This window comes from Opisthocomus hoazin, unplaced genomic scaffold (genome assembly GCF_030867145.1).
Source record: "Opisthocomus hoazin isolate bOpiHoa1 unplaced genomic scaffold, bOpiHoa1.hap1 HAP1_SCAFFOLD_15, whole genome shotgun sequence".
Taxonomy (NCBI): Eukaryota; Metazoa; Chordata; class Aves; order Opisthocomiformes; family Opisthocomidae; genus Opisthocomus; species Opisthocomus hoazin.
The window spans coordinates 825982-845387 of record NW_027448722.1 but is presented as its reverse complement, the minus strand read 5'-3'; the positions used below and the strand labels follow the sequence as shown (position 1 = coordinate 845387).

The 19406-nt window shown below is 49.8% G+C and overlaps 2 protein-coding genes across 2 annotated transcripts; both read left to right on the top strand.

The window, feature by feature from the left end:
• The first annotated feature begins 3024 nt into the window (after positions 1-3024).
• Positions 3025-6944, top strand: LOC142359048 (olfactory receptor 14J1-like). Its single transcript, XM_075411896.1, has 2 exons — positions 3025-3932; positions 6908-6944. The coding sequence occupies exons 1-2, from the start codon at positions 3025-3027 to the stop codon at positions 6942-6944; spliced, it is 945 nt and encodes a 314-aa protein (XP_075268011.1).
• Positions 6945-16975: 10031 nt separating this feature from the next.
• On the top strand, positions 16976-17743 carry LOC142359047 (olfactory receptor 14C36-like). Its single transcript, XM_075411895.1, has one exon. It carries the CDS (start codon positions 16976-16978, stop codon positions 17741-17743), a length of 768 nt encoding a protein of 255 aa, XP_075268010.1.
• The last annotated feature ends 1663 nt before the right edge of the window (positions 17744-19406 follow it).

Here is a 19406-nt window from a genome sequence, read left to right as displayed (position 1 = left end):
ACCCATAAGGGCTTACCCAAATTGTTCATCCCATAGAGGAGCTCCACACATCTAAGAAGCTCCTTCACACTGAGGACACCTCTCTTTCTGTCCTCTCACTCCTTCTTGTCTGTATTCACCCATCACAGCACACCAATCATGTCAGCTGTCCCAAATTTCCTCAGCTGTTCTTCCCTCCAAGTGGGATGAAGAGATAGCTTGGGGGGGTCCAGCTCCTCCTCTCTGTGTCTGAGGTCGAGGCCATTGGTGCATGGCTGGGCTGCAGCACCTCAGCTGTGGCCCATCTGGGCTGAGAGCAGACTTGCAGAAAGAAACCTGCTACCAAGTGCCCAAGGCCTTGTGTGTGCAAAGGCTTTGCTTCAGAGCAGAGACATGCTGGAGGGGATGGCAGGTGGCAATGTAAAGGAGAAATGAGGTGCCCACCAAGAGAGCAAACCCTGCTTTTTGCAAGGCCAGGAGAGGGGTATGCTGTCTGCTGTGTCTCTGCAGCCCTGAGGGCCTGTGTTGGAGGTGAAGCTGACCTTAGGAAGGAAGGCTCTAATGGAGCTTGCAGTTACCAGCAGGCATCTTGGTCACCTCTGCAATCAAACATGTCACCAGGTGTCTGTGTCTGCACATCTTCCTCCTGCCCTCTACCTCCATGAATTAGCAGGGAGCTGAGACAAGGAGCTGCCATGCAGGCTGGTGCCCATCTGAATGACACAAGAGAAATCCCACCTCCTGTGGGTTTTGTGGTGAGCATGAGAGAGACCTGAGTCCTCTTCTAGGACTTCAAACCAAGGATGAGATGCCTTGAATGACCAGGCTGAATCCCTTCCTTCGGCAGGGGTAAAGGAGATCACTCCTTGTCACATTCTGGTTTTCCTTTGTGACGATGAGACAAGGAAAGAAGATTTTTGTTTCTAACCCTTTCTCTGAGAGTAGAAATGCCACTGTCGAAACCAAGTGTCTCTCCCCAGCTGAGGGAGGCAACATCAGTGATGCTTCAGCTTGTTTCACAGCAAGTTGTCCTGGAGACCAAAAGACATCTCAAGGGAGAACAGAGACGGTAGAGAAAGTAGTGCCTTGGGCTGGTCCTCTGCTGCTGAGCTGGGCTGGGCTCCTGGGATGGAGGGAGCTCATGGCAGCAGGCAGAGCTGCAGAGAGACAGCTCTGTCCAGGAGCAGCTCCTGTGCAAAGCACAGCAGGGCTGAGGGCACTGCCTGCAGGCAGTGAGGAGAGAGGAGTGAGGCAGAGAGAGGTTAAAGACAGCGTGGGGTGAGAGGATGCCGAGAGCTCAGAGGGGGAGAGAAATCTTTTCAGCCTTTCACACAGTAAGTCTCTGCATGAAGGACAATGTGTCTGCACTTTGTGGAAAGATCTCCTCAAGCTGGCACAACTCCCCGCCTATGGGATCCACCATGAGGAATATCACAGTTTCTCTGTTGTAGGAGGTGAGGATGTGCTGCAAAGCAGGGACTGCCTGCTGCACCCTCAGAGGGACAGGCCATGACAGCTGCCTTCTCCCAGGGACGACTGCAGGGTTGGGAAGGTGGATGTGCAGCCCGGGCTGCCCCAAGCTGTCCTTCAGAGCAGGGTCTGTGCACCCCAGGGGTTGTGTGCTGGGGCAGAGACTCTGCTGCCTGCCAGGGCCAGCACTCAGCCTGCCCAGGTAGCTCCTTGCAGAGTTGTGAGGAGAAACTATGGGTGGAAGGAGAAACCCCCAGGGAGGCAGGGCAGGGTCCTTCTGTGGTTGAGAAATCACCGCATGGGTCAGGGCTGCTCACAGATCCAGATCAGCCCAGGATATTTACCAGGGGATATGTGAAGTCAAAGGAGGGATGACTATGACAATCTCAAGCCACATGCCTGGTTCCCTCTGAGGAGCACAGGGGCAGAGAGCAATGACCTGGCAATGTTGGTGTCTGGAAAGTGCACAGCTAGGTGAAGGTAGCAGTGTCCTGAGTGCCCAGCTGCCTCTGCCTCTTTCATCTAGAGCCTCACTGTGTTTCTCCTTCTTGCTCTACTTGTCTGTGTTACTGAAGCTGTTCCCTTGCTCTCTCAGTCAGGCTCTCTGGGGATGGGAGTTTCAGCTGCAGAGTCAAGCTCTGATCTTGTGGGTCCTCCCGTGCAGGCGAATGAGGTGTGTCAGCTGTGTCTAAGCTGTGGGGCTGTGGGCAGTGAAGTCTGTGAGCCCAGAGAACAAGTAATTTTTCCCATAATCTGAATCCACCATTAGGACACATGGCTATCTTCTTGATGTGTCGTTTCAAGATCTGAGCTGTCCTCAAGAATGCAAATCTTTCTCGTAACACAACTGCGTTATCTGAAAGCCCCAAAGGAGAGGTGCAGAGATGCTATGCCTGACCGAGGAAATGTTCTTGGGTTGGTGAACTGAGCTGCAGGTGTCCTTGACTAGAAGTGATGTCCTGAGATGTCAGGAAAGGGTGACATGTTAGGTGGTCTGCTGTGAATCCCTCTGCTCTCAGCTGTCTGGTGGCTTTTCAGGATAACGTGGGAGTGCGATCGCTCTCCATCTCAGAACAGTGCAAGCCCAGGGCAGCTGGGCAGCCCTGTTCTCCCTGAGTGCAGCTGAAATGCTGAGGGTTTCTGACATCCGAGAACATTCCCAAGGTGAGATGAGGGGAGCTGTTAAAAAATCACAAACTTTTCAAACTTCCTTCTACTATCTCAGTTCCTTAGGGCAGGGAGTGCAGGTGCTGGCCAGCCCTTTTGAGTAAGGAGCAGTTTCATCTGACAAACACCCAGACAGGTCCCTTCCTCCACCACACCCATGAACCCCCATCTGTAGAGCAAGGCTGACTCCTTAACAGCCCGTGGGAAGAGGTCCTTCTCCTCACAGCACAGTCAGGGAGCAGCAACCAGAGATTCAGTCACAGAGCTGAAGTAAATTCTCACAGAAAGAGAAAAGAAGGTGTGTGTGTAGCAGGGGGAGGGTCTAATAGTAATGACTCACAGAAGAATCACCTGAACTGTCACTGCCTTTTACTCCTTGGACTGTGTTTCTATTTCCAGAGGGACAAAATGTCCAATGGCAGCACTGTCACTGATCTCACGCTCCTGGCATTCGCAGACACGTCGGAGATGCAGTTCTTGCACTTCTGGCTCTTCCTGGCCATCTACCTGGCTGCCCTCCTCAGCAATGGCCTCATCATCACTGTCATAGCCTGCGACCAACACCTCCACACCCCGATGTACTACTTCCTCCTCAACCTCTCTGTTCTTGACCTGGCCTCCATCTCTACCACTGTGCCCAAATCCATGGCCAATTCCATCTGGGACAACAGGGCCATTTCCTACTTGGGATGTGCTGCCCAGCTTTTTCTGTTTTCCTTCTTGCTCACAGCAGAGTGTTGTCTTCTGACCGTCATGGCCTATGACCGTTACGTTGCCATCTGCAGACCCTTGCACTACGGGACCCTCCTGGGCAGCAGAGCTTGTGTCCACATGGCAGCAGCTGCCTGGGGCAGTGCTTTGCTCAATTCTCTCCTGCACACTGTCAATACATTTTCCATACCGCTCTGCAAGGGCAATGCTCTGGACCAGTTCTTCTGTGAAATCCCACAGATCCTCAAGCTCTCCTGCTCACACTCCTACCTCAGGGAAGTTGGGCTTCTTGGGGTTAGTGCTTCTATAGCTTTTGGGTGTTTTGTTTTCATTGTGCTGTCCCATGTGCAGATCTTCAGGGCCGTGCTGAGGATCCCCTCTGAGCAGGGACGGCACAAAGCCTTTTCCATGTGCCTCCCTCACCTGGTCGTGGTCTCTCTGTTTAACAGCACTGCAGTGTTTGCCTATCTGAAGCCTCCTTCCATCTCCTCGCCATCCCTGAACCTGGTATTGTCATTCCTCTACTCAGTGGTTCCTCCGGCAGTGAACCCCCTCATCTACAGCATGAGGAACCAGGAGCTCAAAGATGCCCTGAAGAAGCTCATTCAATCAGGATTCTTTCAGAAGCAATAAGCTCCCCATGTCTCTTCACAAGTGATTTCCAATGTATCTAGGAGACCTCCTGTTCTTTGGGCATTTTATCTGTGACAATTCTATTTCTCCAGGAATGTCTGCATCCTCCCCACTTCTCCTGAGGCATGAATGAAGTCTGATGACTCAAGGGTCTTTACACATTGGTGTGGCATGTAAGTACAGGTGGCCTCCCTGTTGAAACCTTTCTAATAAAAGGGGATTTTGTCAATGCCAGTGTCTGGAGTTTGGGCTCTTTTCCGAAAGCTGAGATCAGGGAGATGCTACATAATTTTCTGCCCAAGGCCGTGCTACTGTGCAAGGGTTCTCCATGGGATGAGGGGAGGTGGGCATGGGGCGATGTTTGTGGAAATGGCCTGTCCTGTGTCTCCAACGGTGAGTACCCAGTTCCAATGGAAATGGTGAATGACAAGTAGGGAAATCCCTGCACAGTCTCCTCGTGGCTTTCAGGTGCCACAACACACTTGCCCTGCAGAGTAGCATTGCCACTTCATGGTCTGGTGTGGAGCATGGGGAGGGAGAAAGAGAGACCAGACAAGGCCAGCATGGCTGCGGCAGCAGGAGCAACCTGAGGAGCCCCTTGGCCAGGAGTCTTGTGCTGGGGAGAGGGGCTGGCTCAGAGGGACATGCAATAGTTTTCAATAAGCATCTCTTAGAGACAAGAGGAGGGGACAGTGGGAGACACTGGTCTCTGTCTCCTCATGCTGTGGCTGGCCCTCAGCCCTGGGGCTGATGGGGAAGGCTGAGACCTCTCTCTGCTCCCCAGGAGCTCCGGTGCCCTTCATAGGGTCTGGGGCTGTGGGATGAGTGTTCAGAGTTCTAAAGCAGCCAATGGAGGGAACTTCTGTGGGGACTATTCTCCTACACTGGGATGGTGAGAATGCAGGGGAGGTGGAGAAAGCTGGGGAAGGGCTGGCTTGGGCTGGGCAGGAAAGTGTCTGGGAGAGGAAAACACCCATGTAGAGCTCAGCTGTTTCAGTGTGCAGAGTGAGGACACCTAGGAGGGTGTGCGTGGTGCAGAGCCAGATGACACAGTGAAGGAAGCAAAGCATGAAATGTGCAGAAGAGAGAGGCCCGATCTGTGCCATGTTCCCTGGGCACCCCATGGAAGCTGTCCCAGCACATTATTCCCTGACCATCCCCCACACTCCAGCACTTCCCATCTGTGGATAAAAGGGAGAAAATAACATGGAATAGCTCATGGATCAAGATAGAGACAGAGAGGTCAGTCACCATTTACTGTCACTGGCAAAGAAGAGTTAACCTGGGGAAAGGCAATTTCATTCATTGCCAGTTAAAATAGACTTGGATGGTGACAAATTATGTGTCATGTTTTAACCCCAACAACACTACAAACAATGTCCCATCCCCAGTCTTTTTTCGCCAGCTCAATTTACTCCACCGTTCCCAATGCTTCAACCCACGGTGACTGTGAGAGGTGCAGGCAGGATGGTGAATGGGGGGTTACTGTCAGTGCAGAGCATCTCTGCCACTTTTTCTTCCTCACATTTTTTCCATTCTGAAGCACGGGTCCTCTGCACAGGATCCCACTGGATTTCAGGTCACGGCTATGTGTTGTGCTTTTCTTCCAATCTTACTTTTCTCATTTAAACTCACAAAATTGCAGACACGTTGCGGTTGGAAGGGACTTCTGGAGTTCAACTCCCCAGCTCAGGCAAGGTAAGCTAAAGCAGGTTTCTCAGCACCTTGTCTAGGTGGGTTTGGTGTACCTCCATGGATGGAGGCTCCGCAACCTCTCTGAGTAACCTGTTCCAGTGTTTGATCACCCTCACAGTGATAAAGTTTTTTCTGGACTTCAGATGGAATGTCATGTGTTTTTTTCTGTGTCCATCACCCCTTGTCTTCTCAGAGGGAACTACTGAGAAGAGTTTGGCTCCCTTGTCTTCATTCCTTCCCATCAGGTGTTTATACACAGTAGTAAGGTCCCTCAGAGCAATTTTTTGCTCCAGACTCAGCAGTCCCAGTTCTCTCAGCCTTTCCCTCTATGAAAGACGCTGCTGTCCCTTAACGCACCTTATGGCTTTTTGCTGGACTTGATTTTTTTAGGTCAACAACTCTATTGAACTAAGAAGCCTAGCACTGGACACATCACTCCAGAGATGTCCTCACCAGTGCTGACTAGAGGGGAAGGGTCACCCCACTCTATCTGCTGGCAATGTTTTTCCTAATGCAGCCCAGGAGGATGTTGACCTCTTCCAGGAGGGTGCATTGATAATGCCTGCTCAGGTTGCTGTTCTCCGGGACCCAAAGGTCCTTCTCCGAGGTGCTATCTCGCCATTCAGTCTCCAGCATGATGTGGACAGTGTGGCTGGGTCACATGCTGTCCTCCCCCAGGGACTCCCTCAGTGGCAGCTGATCCATGGAGATCAGCTCCATCTCTCTCACAAGTCCCACAGTGCTGCAGAGTCACCTGGGACAGCAAAGCCCGCTCCTGCCAGGGCTGCCCAGCCCAGACCTGTTTCTCTCTGGCCTTGAGGTCTGCAGCTTTTGCTCTCGTTGTGGGAACCTCATTCTTCATTGTGTTGCCACCTGCCATCCACTCCAGCATGCTCTGCTCTGGAGCAAAGCCTTTCACACAAGGGGTCACATCTCTGGGTAAGGTTTCCATGTGTAAATTCTACCCTTGGCGCTGGTGCCACAGCTAAAGAGCTGCAGCCCAGATGTGCATCAAAGCCCATGGCCTGGGGTGCAGGAAGAGCCATCACAGAGCTGTGACCAGTGGAACAAGAGCTGAGGTGGGGCAGGACAACTCCCATGGCTCTTGTGATGGATGGAGATACAACATCCTTAGGAGAGACCGTCAGGGGAAATGAGGAATCAGGGATGCGCTGGGTGATTTCAGGGCAGTTCAGATACATGCAGCTCCTCCATGGGACAGGCAACAGGTTAAGTGGGAGCTGCTGTGTGGGTCGAAGGAGAGGCTAGAAAGAAGGAGACTGTGGTAGGAGTTCTGTATGCTTTGACCCAACCCAGAAACAGAGCACTCACAAATTCACTTGCCCACTCTCCCACTACATCCCCAGCAGGGCAGGGAAGAAAATCAGAAGCACAAAATTAAAAAAAATTGAAAAGGAGAAGCAAAAGCTGAGCGAGCCAGCAAAGCAAAATGAGTAATTCATTCCCTCACTGCCATGGGTAGGCAGTGGTTTAGCCATTGCCAGGAAAGCAGGGCTTCATCATGTGTGTCAGGGACTCGGGACGACAAACACCATGATCATAAATGTTCCCCCTTCCTCCGTCTTTCCATGAGGTTTTTTGGCTAAGCATGACATCATGTGGAATGGAATATCCCTTTGGTCATTTAGGGTCAGCTGTCCCAGCTGTGCCCCTGCCAACTTCTTGTGTACCTCCAGCCTACTTGCTGGGCGGGCAGAGTGTGAGGAAGAGGAAGCTTTCATGCTTTACAGCGACTGCTCAGCAGTGTCTGAAGAACTGGTGTGTTACCAGTGCTGCTTTAGTTACAAATCCAAAGCTGATCACCACATGGTCTGCTGTGAAGAGAACTAACTGCATCCCAGTCGGATCCAGGGTGAGGAGTTAGCAATGTCATATTTAAATAACCTGAGGAAATCTGTGAATCTCAGCTACTAGCTCTGATGGGGGACTCAGTCTCCTCAGTATTCACTGGCCAAGTGAGACAGCAGGATGCAAACAATCCAGGAGGTTTCTTGTGGTCTTTGTGGAAAAGTTCTTAGCACAGCTCCAAAATGGGCCACAAAGTCTGATGCTCACCTGCACGTGATACTGCCAAAAGAGGATGAGCTGGTCAGGGGTGTGAAGACCAGCATCAGCCTTGGCCATAGCGACCATGAAATTGTGGTCTCTCGGATCCCCAGCTAGGTGGAAGAGAGCAGAAGAGCACAGACCCTGGACATCAAGGAATGAGATGTAGGCCTACTGAGCGCACTGGCAAGTGGGATCCCATGCGTGCAGTGTCAGGGCCCTGAGAACATCCGTAGGCCTTCATGGCCCTGACCAGCCTCAACATGTGTACTGGCCTCCAAACACAGCCATAGACACAGCTTTGCCTGTCCATGGACTTCCTTGACTTGGGCTTGCAGACTCACTTCCCAGCTTCATTCTTGATCAGATATACAGGGAAATGACACTGTGGACCTCCAAGTGCCAGATTCCAGATGATTCACAGAGGCCTCAGGCCTTTCTGCTTCCTTTCTTCCCACTGCTTGGTCTGCTTTTGGGAGGAGAGGAACAGGTGAGCTTTCTGGGTGCCAATGATTGAAAGTTGAGGGCACAACCATCACACGTGAAGTGACCTAAAGGCTGTGCTAGTTCCAAACTCTCATCTTCAGCTCCTTTCTTTGATGCCTTAAATCTTCCACAAAAGCCCCTTCTGCCTTGTTCTCCTTTTGCAATTAAGTTGCAGGCACCCAAGGAAGAGCCTTGTTTTCATTTCTGGTATCAGCCTAAAGCATGCCATGGTGAGGAGATCCCAGGAAGCTTGTAGAAGGTGAATGTTCCCAGAATCCCAGGAGGCCTGCCATACCAATAGCTGTGTTCAGGGAGCTGCTCAAATGCATCATCTCCATTTCTGTAATGGGCTTTTAGATGCCTGGTTCATGTATAAACTCCCCCTGTGGATGCTGATAGTTGCTGCGCAAGCTGCTCTGAACTCAGAGCTGGCCCTGCTTTCAGCTGAGCACTGGATTTGAGATGTCCTTAACTCCATTCCACTCTGAGTATTCCTGTGACATAGAGGCCCTCACCTCCAGCTTAATCCCTTCTTTTAGAGCATGTAGAAAGGCACAGTCATGGAAGTGTTTGGGGAAGAGACTGTTGGGGGCCTCTAGTGCAGCCTCCAGTTGGGCTGTGACATTGCAGAGGTGAAACATGAAGAGCTCGAAAGGTAGAGATCACAGCAATGCTCCTCCTAGTCTATTCTTTTTTTCCTAAGGCTCAAGCTAAATCTCCCAAGAGGCACTTTGTGGCTGTTGCTTCTGTCATATCATTGGCCGCTGCAGAAGAGAGCTTGGCTCTATCGTCTCTCCAGGGAGCCATGTGGCCATATCCCTACGTGTCTCAGGGTCCCCAAGGACAGAATTTACAACAGTCCAGCTTTGAAAGTACGTGTACTGACGGTCATGCTGAGTCACGGTGCTTCAAATATGACCGTAATTAAGCAGCTGCAGATAAGAAAAGAGTGCCAGTGTTCACGGAGTTCTAATCAAGGTAGAAAGCACCATGGTAATCATTGGAGAAAGAAGGGTCCAAACTCAGCAAATGCAATCAGCTCAGTTGGGAAATTGTAAAGGAGACTTGAATTTTTTCTTTTCTTTTAGCATAGAAGGCTAAGTGATGGTTAAAGAGTAGGACTGGAGAGGTGGGAAGAGTGAAAAGGGAATGAAAGGGGAAGCAAAGGAAATCATCAGGACTGTTTTGAGGTTACCTGTCAAGCAGCCTTTCATCTGAGCAACACTGCCTGGAGCAGGACAAGAAAGCTGCAGCTGGTCTGGATATACTAACTTCTGACTTGGTCGTGGGGAGCTTGAGAACTTTCCCTACTGTTCTTAAGAGAAGACCAATAGGGGAAGGAACCCCAACATCATTTAGGTTTCCCATCTCCTTCATGGGAGTTGAGGAGCTCCATGCTCTGTCTTCATGCTCACATCAGAACCAGCTGTGGAGTCAGACCATGTTGCTCAAGGCTTGATTCAGTGGTAGCTGGATAGCTTCCATAGACAGAGATGGCACAACGCCTCTGGAAGACCTGCTGCAATGCTTGGATGCCCTCATGGAGATAAATATTATCCTTATCTTTATCCTGAACCTGCCTTAGTTCCACAAGTTACTATTGTCTGTTATCCTCCTGCCAAGCACCACCATGACAAGACTGGCTCCATCTTCCTGAAATCTTCCCCATGGTGACAGACAGGTCGCTCTGAAATTCTTGAGACCTTCCATTCTCCAGGCTAAAAAAGGCCCTCACCCTCAGTTTCTCCTCCCAGAAAAGTGCTTCAGCCCCTGAGCACCTTGGCGGCCGTGCACTGAACTCACTCCCAGCTATCAAGAACTTCCCTGCTGTGGTGGGTTGACTCTGGCCAATAGCCTAGCAGCCACTCAGTTGCTCACTCTTTCCTTCCCTTCCCCAGTGCGACAGGCCAGAGAAGAGGAAGAAATAAAGTGTGAAAAGTTTCAGGTCAAGATAATAATACTTTAATAGGGGAAGAAAAGAGCCTAAAAAGACCTCGCCATGTGAGAAAAAGACCATCCTTCACCACCTCCCACAAGCAGACTGGTGCTCTTCCACTCTCCGAGCAGCAGATTCCTTGAACACTAAAAACCTCCACATCCTTCTTCCTCTGTCCCAAGTTTTTATTCCTCAGCGTGAGGCCATACAGTATGGAATATCCTTATGGTCAGTTTTGATCAGTGGTCCTTGCTGTGTCCCCTCTCAACTTCTTTCCAGCTGCCCACTTACTCACTGGGAGGGAGCAGAATGAGAAACCGAGCAGGCCTTGACACTGGACAGACATGGAAGAGCAATAGCCAAGACACTGACGTGGTACGAGCACTGACTTTTCTTGACTCCAACAGGTGTAGGAAATGGCCATCCTTCAGGACATCTGCTTGTCTGGTCCAGAAGAGAAGCCATTCTGGGCTGGCCTTTATATCTTAGGATAGTAAGACCTGCAGCCCATGGAGGACCACAGTGGAGCAGGCTCCTGGCAGGAACTGCTGCCCATGGAGAAAAGCCCATGCAGGAGCAGGTTTTCTGGCAGGAAAAAGCCCATGAAGGACCAGGTTTTCTGGCAGGGGACCCACGCTGGAGCAGTCATTCCTGAAGGAGTGTACCCTGTGGAAAGGATCCACTATGGAGCAGTTTGTGGAGAACTTCAGCCGGTGGGAAGGACCCACAATGGAGAATTTCAGAAACAGAGAGTTATGAACGGACTGCACCTCCCATTCCACATCCTCCCTATGACACTTGGGTGTTAGGAGTTAGGAGTGAAGTTGAGCTTGGGAAGAAATGCATGAGGAGTCAAGGATAATTCCCTCTGCTGCCCCACAATGCCCCAGTATGTCCCAGTGACCTCCAGGTAGGTTATGACTCCTTCACCACTGCTGTCTCAGCCTGATGGTCCAACTGTTTTTTAACCCTTTCTTTGTAAACCCATCCAGACTGTAATGGCCTAACCTGGGAAAAAGGACATTGAGGGAGACCATGTCAGAAGGGTCAAAAATGGCATCTACTGTTCTACTGTTCTTTACTCATGCACAAGTGCCGATACACCATCATGACGGTAATCAGGTTTGAGAGGCATGAATGACCCATCATCAATCCGTGCTGACTGCTTTCAGACACGTTCTTGTTTTTTAGGTGCACAGAAATGCCAAAGTGACCTTGTACAGCCTGGGGTTCCCTGGGTTGACTTTCTGAGCTCTTTCAACAACAGGCGCAACATTACCTTGTACTCACTCACAAGAGCCCTCGACCAATGCCAGGAAGCTTTGAAAGGGATATTCCAAAGAAATGTCGATCTCTCCCTGTATCTTCATTACAGCTATTTTACCTGCTAAAAAGTGTACTGAATTTCTCTAAATTTCGTATAATTTCATCTGTCTTGACTATTTCTAAAGTAATTTTTGGAAGATGAAGGCTGCCTAGACAAAGGCCCTTTCCTTTATTGTCCTGTTTTCTCCTCCCTTTACTCTTCGTTCATTCAGATTCCTGGCACCTACTGAGCTGCTGTTTTGACATCAGGGAGTTAAAAGTTTGCCTGCCTTTCAACAGTCTAATTGTCTCCTTAGCCAACACTTTAATTATATTTGTAACAATTTTTTTTCCTCTACCTAGCTACAATATTTCTCATAAGATTATGCCTTACAGGAAGGAAACCTCATTAGAAGTAGCTTGTAATTACCGCACGTTTGCACTGTGTGTTTTGTTTGTGGAACTTGATTTTGCTTTAATTTTTTCTTTTCTTGCAAATAGCAAAGCTCCTGCTGTGCCTGTGTGCAGCCAGCTCTCTATGGAGAGGAGGTGGGAGATGGTGCAATGGAGCTGTAACATCCAGCTACAGAGATCAGTGGAGAAGTCTGATGCAAAGAGCAGTGACACAAGTCCCAGGTGGCCAATGAGAGAAACAATAGGATTGGGGAGGTGAGGAGCAAAGCTGTCCACACAGTGTCAGACCTCAAGGGACTGCTTCTCCTACCTGTCCAGCCCTCCTGAGGAGACACCATGGATTAGTGTCACTTGGAAAATTTTTCTACCACTAATTCTGTAGACTGAAGAGCAGTTAAAAATATCCCTTAAAATATAAACAATATTATTTTTAGGCACAGTATGACATCTTTCTCCTTACCTACACATGAAAAAAAATCCAATTAGTTGTACAAGTCTTGAAGAATTGAAGAAATTTACAGGAGCTTGTTAGCTTAGCACTTTCTGTATTTTAATGACTCCCATGGGGTATTTGGTGTTGAATCCATGAACCTCAGATACTGAGAGGAGCTCAAAAAAAATGATCAGGAAGACAGAAGCAAGACTGAATGTACCTGGAAGCATTGATTGGCCCCACTGGGGGCCATTACTGACAAAGCCTCCCCAGGGACTCCTTAGAGCAGAGAATTGGAGGCCACGATTGCAGGTAGGCAAGGGCACTGTGCAGGTGGCTGCAATGCTGAGAAAAAAATTGGTCTGCTTTATGAAGCAGAAAGGCCAAGGCCTGAGCCCCAGGCCCTGGGAAGGCAGATGCTGTCCCTCACCTGTGGCTCAGGGCTCTTCTTGGGGACAGTTGAATGTGTGGGTGAGCAATGACAATTGCAGGAAAATTCTGCGACACTTCTTAGCCTCCCTAAGAAGAGGCGATGATGGAACACAGTTCAGAGCCTTTAAAGAAAATTTCTTCTGGTAGTGATCAGTGTTAGAGGCAACTGCCATATCGTAGCCAAGGGGACAAAGCCCTTGGTCCTGTTGAAACTGTTAGCCCTGCCAGAGTCCTTAACCATATTTACTGCAGGCTGTCCTACACTGTCCCATGCCCGCACTTCTTTCCATTCAGCCTGTAGTCACACATCTTTACTTCCTACACAGCACTCACACCAGCATTTCCACGCCTTCACTGATATCTCTCTACACTCACTGGCTTTTCTCTGAATTTCGAATACATGGTCTGATTCAGTCTCCCTCCACAACAAGGATACCCTTAGAGGGAGACTTCGTAGTCTTCACCTCTAGTCTGAACCTTCCAAGCAGCATTTGGTGAAGGTTTCCTTGCCTTCTCACTACCAGGAAAAGATCCATTATCTCTGAAACAACCCTTCAGGCAAATGCAGGCTACTACTTTAGTGCCCTCAGCCTCCACAAGACTAAAGAAGCCCAGGTCTCTCAGCCTCTCCACAGAGGCTGTAAAACTCATATGGCATCCCTTGGAATGCCCAGGCCCTTCTCCTCAGGGTCACTCCTGAGCTGTTCAGGTCCCCACCTGCCCACAGTATTTTGAGTTATTCTCCCCTTTCAAATGATTTGCACCTTCTTGTACAACTTCATCAGGCTTCTACTGCCAAATCTAAAAGATTCTCAAAATCGCCCTCGGAGTGAAACTCTTATTTAAAAACTTTTAATGTGTGTGTACCAGATTTGTGGTGCCTCTGAGAAGACAGCAGAATGAGGAATTGCGGGACACTACTGATAAAAGAAGTAGATAGCTCTTCAATGGAATTGTTGACCAAGGGAGGAATTGCCATGTTGACAAGATTGGAAACACCAAATGAAGGTGCAAAGGAAGCCAAACTAAGGCCAGGGAGGAAGGGGTAAATAGAGATGGGCTGTTTGCGTGGGAGCGTACAAGGATGGTCAAGGAGAAGAAGGTGTGAGTGAGACACAGCTGAAGCCAGGACAGTATCCACCCCTTTTTGTATAAAATACAAATAGTATAAAATCTACATCATACTCAGATCCCACACTTTCCAATTAATTACCACCACTTTTCCTGTCTTCTGATTTACACACAGAGATAGCATTCCTTACCAGATGGGGCATGCCTCTAAAGTGGTAGTTGAGTTCACTTAGTGCAGGACTTTGGTCTCCATCTGTCAATAACAATCTTTCAGGGCAGGAGAGATGGTGTGTGCTGTTGGATGGTCACATGCTGCGTGTGGGATGATAATAGAAGATTGGCAAGGAAGATTGTAAACACACTCAAATGACTTGCATCTGGGGTGTGAAAAACACATATAGCATACTAATCATTGTTTAGTCTTGTGTGCTCAGCAAGTAGAAGGTCTGTGTTTGGATAACATAGACCTGTGATAGACTCCAAGGCAATCTGTCGAACACACCTGAGATTCCTGCCCTGATGCAGGAAGGATCAAAGCACAGTGGAAAGTTATGTCTGGATGAATCCCTGAAATATTAGGGCAAAAGCAGCAGGTTCAGTAGCTCCCACTTTTTCTCTAGCAAGGACTGATCTCTACATATGGTTCCACAGACCCACTGAGCAGGCACCGCACAGGACAGTGTGCATCCAGAGTGGGGAACAAGTCCCCTGAAACGAAGCCCACAGCAGTCCTCGGTGTGTGTTGTCCCATGGCCTTGCTGTTAGGCAGTTGCTCCAAGCTCCTGGAGAGGCTGTGTTCTATGTAGAGCTTCACAGCCTTGCTCCAGGTTCTGCCAGGATGTATGCCAAAAGAGAGGCCCAGCAGGACGGTGGAGACATCTCTACAGCAAAACTTACCTAGAAACCTGTGCTGAGCAGCCAGTGATTGAAATGGCCAGTGAGAAATGGCCAGTGGCTGAGTGGTGACAAAGGCCCCTGGGCCACCTTCCTAGTCTGTCTGTGCCACCAGGGGCACAGACCAGTCTCCTCTCTCCTGTACCTGCATGGCTTTGAGCCCTGCCATAAGCCCTGGCTCTGCACCTCAACCCCCCTGGTGTCAGTCTTCCCCCTGCATGGTCACGCAGCACGAGTTATGCACTGATGGTGCATAACTCGTGACTCTGCTAAGCAGCATGCTAGCTTTGTGGAATTATCACCTAGCACCCACATCTGCTCAAATCTGCAAGAAAGACAACACCTCTGCTCTGTGTGTGTATTGGTGTACTGTGCACTGCGTAAATGACCACACTTTTGGGAGAACAATCTGAGGTCTAACATTTACACTCTTTTATTGTTGATCCCCTTGGGAGGTCAGACCCCCCTATTTCATAGTCACGACAGTCAAGACTGACACTGGTTTTGACATCCATGATTAGCTCTCCCTTCTTTGTGCGCAGCAGATGCATATCAACAGCACCATTGTTGAGCAATCTGTAAGTTGACCTATAAAGACCTGTGTCCCAAGCTGGGTCTTGAGCAAGAGCCTCCAGAAACCTCCTGGACTGATTGCACGCTGTTGCGGTCCCCTTCCAGGGAATGCCAAGGTGATTAAAGTCAGCAAAGGGACAATAATTCATTCTCTGTCTCCCACCACAATGTCACCCTTACCAGTCTCTTCGCTGAACCGGACCCGTAAGGGCTCACACAACTTGTTCATGCCATAGAGGAGCTCCAGACATCTGAGCAGCTCCTTCACACTCAAGACAGCTCCCTCCTGATCATTCTGGCCTGTCTCCTCATTCTGTACCCACCCATCACAGCATCCCAATCATGTCAGCTGTCCCTACATGCCTCAGCTGTTCTTCCCTCCAAGTGGCATGAAGTGATGCCCTGGGGGACTCCAGCTCCTCCCATCTGTGCCCCAGGCTGAGGCCATTGGTGCTTGTCTGGGCTGCAGCACCTCAGCTGTGGCCCATCTGGGCTGAGAGCGGACTGGCAAAGAGAAACCTCCTACCAAGTGCTCAGGTGGAGATTTCCCCTAAGTTTCCTGTTCCTGCGGACCAGCAGGGCTGAGGGCACTGCCTGCAGGCAGCGAGGGGAGAGGAGCGAGGCAGAGAGAGGTTAAAGGCAGCATGGGGTGGGAGGATGCTGAGAGCTCACTACAGGAGGAATGCTCACAACCCATGAAATGGTCAGTCCCTGTAGGCAGGGCAGTAAATCGGCAGCTGCTGGAGGGATCTCCAAAAGAGGATTGTCACAGCTTCTCAAGCCTAGAGGAGGAAGTCTGGTTCCAGAGAAGTTTTTTCCCTGCCGTACCATCAGAGGAGCAGGGCATGCTGACTGCTTTCTCTGGGAATTACTGGTAGGACTTTAAGCCAGGTGTGCAGTCAGTGGTGCCCAGAGCTATCCTTCAGAGCAGGTCCCTTTACCGCAGAAGTCTGTGTGCCGGGGTCAGTGCTCAGCCTGCCCGGGGAGCTCCTGATGGTGCTGTGGGGAGAATCTGTGGGTGGAAGAAGCCATATGCCTCTCCAGCGTCCCTCTCTTCTCCCTGAGTGCAGCAGAAATGCTGAAGGTGTCTGAACTCCAAGAAAACTCCCCAGGTAAGCTGGGGGAGCTTTATTAACCCCAAACCTCTCCAACTTTTCTCTGTTATTGCCGTTCCTTAGCACTGAGAATGCAGAGGCTGACAAGGTGATTTTCTGTGAGGAACGGTTTCATCTGACCAAGTCGGACACCATGACCGACCCCGGACACCACTGCTCCCATGAGCTCCTTGCTGCATAGCAGGGCAGACTCCTCGAGAGGCAGAGGACAAAGGTCCTGCTCCTTACAGTACCTTCAGCCAGCACCAACCAGACCTTGAACAAGGAAGCTGAAGAATGTTCTCATTGACAATGAATGGAAAATGCTCTGAAGTTTAGCAGGGTTAAAGTTCTAGGAGTATGGCTTTGCATTTCCAATGAGAATTCTCCCCTAACACTTTATTGATTCTTCCTCTAAGGACAGGATCCCATGCCCACAGGAAACATCTGTCCAAAGGCAGATCCATCATCTGCTTCCTCCTCCTGGCGTTTGCAGACACGCGGGAGCTGCAGCTCTTGACCTTCTGGCTCTTCCTGGGCATCTACCTGGCTGCCCTCCTCAGCAACGGCCTCATCATCACTGCCATAGCCTGCGACCACCGCCTCCACCCCCCCATGTACTTCTTCCTTCTCAACCTCTCTGTCCTCGACCTTAGCTATATCTCCACCACTGTCCCCAAATCCATGGCCAGTTCCCTCTGGGACAACAGGGACATCTCCTATTCAGGATGTGCTGCCCAGGTCTTTCTGTTTTCCTTCTTGTTAGTAACAGAGTGTTGTCTTCTGACCGTCATGGCCTATGACCGCTACGTTGCCATCTGCAGACCCTTGCACTACGGGACCCTCCTGGGCAGCAGAGCTTGTGTCCACATGACAGCAGCTGCCTGGAGCAGTGCTTTTATCAATGCTCTCCTGCACACTGCCAATACATTTTCCATACCCCTCTGCAAGGGCAATGCTGTGCACCAGTTCTTCTGTGAAATCCCACAGATCCTCAAACTCTCCTGCTCACATTCCTACCTCAGGGAAGTTGGGCTTCTTGGGGTTTGTGTTTCTTTAGCTTCAGGGTGTTTTGTTTTCATTGTGCTGTCCTACGTGCAGATCTTCAGGGCTGTGCTGAGGATCCCCTCTGAGCAGGGACGGCATAAAGCCTTTTCCATGTGCCTCCCTCACCTGGCCGTGGTCTCCCTGTTTCTCAGCACTGTCATGATTTGCTATCTGAAGCCCTCATCCTTCTCTTCCCCATCCTTGGACATGTTGTTGGCTGTTCTGTACTCGGAGGTTCCATCAATATTGAACCCTCTCATCTATAGCATGAGGAATCAAGAGCTCAAAGATGCACTGAAGAAACTTATTCAGTCAGTAGTCTTTCAGCAACAATAAGCTGCCCATGTCTATTTATAACTGGTTTTCTTTGTATCTGGGAGTCTCTGTGGTCCTACCACCACCCAGATCACTAGGTCACAGGAGATTAAGATCCATTGTGTAGTTATATTGCATACAAGTGCTGTGATGAGAGTATCAGGCACTCTTTGGTCACACCTAGATCATCTGCTGTTTGAATGACACACCAGGAGAAGTTCTGAGTGCTCTGGAAAGAACTGACACTGTGTTGTTATCTTGGTCACTAGAGCAGTAGCCTGGAGATGGGGTGGCCAGACACCCCCTGGTCACACTTTGGCCATCCGCTGCCTCATCTCTCTGCCAGAATGACTCAGCACGAATTCTGGCCAGAATGGCGAGTATTGACCGAAGAAAATCATCTCAAGATCCCATAAACCAATATCCAAAGGTGAGACCCTTTGAGCTCTCTGGGTCCACAGCAGGCTGTGTGACCCAGTATCTCCCCATGAGCTGGGACATCTCTCAGGGTAGATTTAACAAGGATTGAATGATTGTCCGTCGATGATTTCACAAGGACTCAAAGGCCTGATTTGGCACACTTCACTGACTGTCCTGTGACGAATGCCAGCACATAAGTTGGAGTATATCCATGAAAGTCACAAGAAGGGCAGTTTTAACCACAGGTTAACCTCTCGCTCTGCGTGTGGAACTGTGTACGTGATTTGGTTCAGAACCATTTCCCTGTCTGTGTGCAATATGATTCAGAATTATGTGTCTGCTCATAAGCGTGATTTAACTTTCATCTGTGTGTACAACCCTAAATCACTATTACAGCTGTGCTTTCATTGAATCACTCTGTTAATTTGGCTGATGATTAAGTGTTGTTAATAATTCTACAATGTAATCTTGTGATCTACCTCAAAAACATGAATAAATCCTAAATTGCTGCTAAATCAAAGCGGTGTAACAAATTCCTATTCTAAACAAACACCTGTGGATTGGTATTCAATCTTTGGTAATTCTGTTTATTTCAGGAATGTCAGCATGCACTCAGCTTTTCCAGAGGCATGAACACCGTCTGTTTGACTCAAAGGTCTTTGCCCATGTGTCTGGCACCACGGTACAGCTGGCCTTCCCTGTCACATCTCTTTGATAAAAGGGCACATCCTCATTGCTGGTGTCCAGAAGCTGGGCTATTCTGAAGCTGAGGTCAGGATCAGGCTGAAGAAATTGACCCCATGAAGCCTTACTTGGGTTCTCCATGGGATGAGGAGGGCATGGGACAATATGGTAAAGAATGGGACCGGAGTGAGCTTTCACTGGTGGCCTCCCTATTCGGCCAATTCCAGCACTGGCCACTCACCACCACAGGTTTTTGGGTGAGTTTTGCTGTGCAGCCATTTCCCTCCTCCTGCTACTGTGCTTCATGCCTGCAGGAAGGGAATGGCCATCCATGCTCAACCTCTCTCTTTGTCCAGTTGCTGGTAGACCCCAAACAGGGATGTGTTAGAAACACCACATGGGATGCCGATAGAGCTGGGTAGGTTGCAGGACTAAGTGGAGGCTGTCTCCTGTAGGAGGAACAGCAAGGGCCCAAAGCACAGAGGGTTGTCTTGGGGATCATGCAAGAGAAACTGCTCCGCTTACTGAATGCACCTTTTCCCATACTGTGCCTGAACAGCGGGACTGGGGAACTGTGTGT

Excerpts from the sequence above, each read along its gene's own strand:
- LOC142359048 (XM_075411896.1), top strand. The coding sequence starts at position 3,025 with ATGTCCAATGGCAGCACTGTCACTGATCTCACGCTCCTGGCATTCGCA. Across the intron at positions 3,933-6,907 it reads GATGCCCTGAAGAAGCTCAT|GTCGAAGGAGAGGCTAGAAA; the intron begins TCAATCAGGATT and ends GCTGCTGTGTGG.
- LOC142359047 (XM_075411895.1), top strand. The coding sequence starts at position 16,976 with ATGTACTTCTTCCTTCTCAACCTCTCTGTCCTCGACCTTAGCTATATC.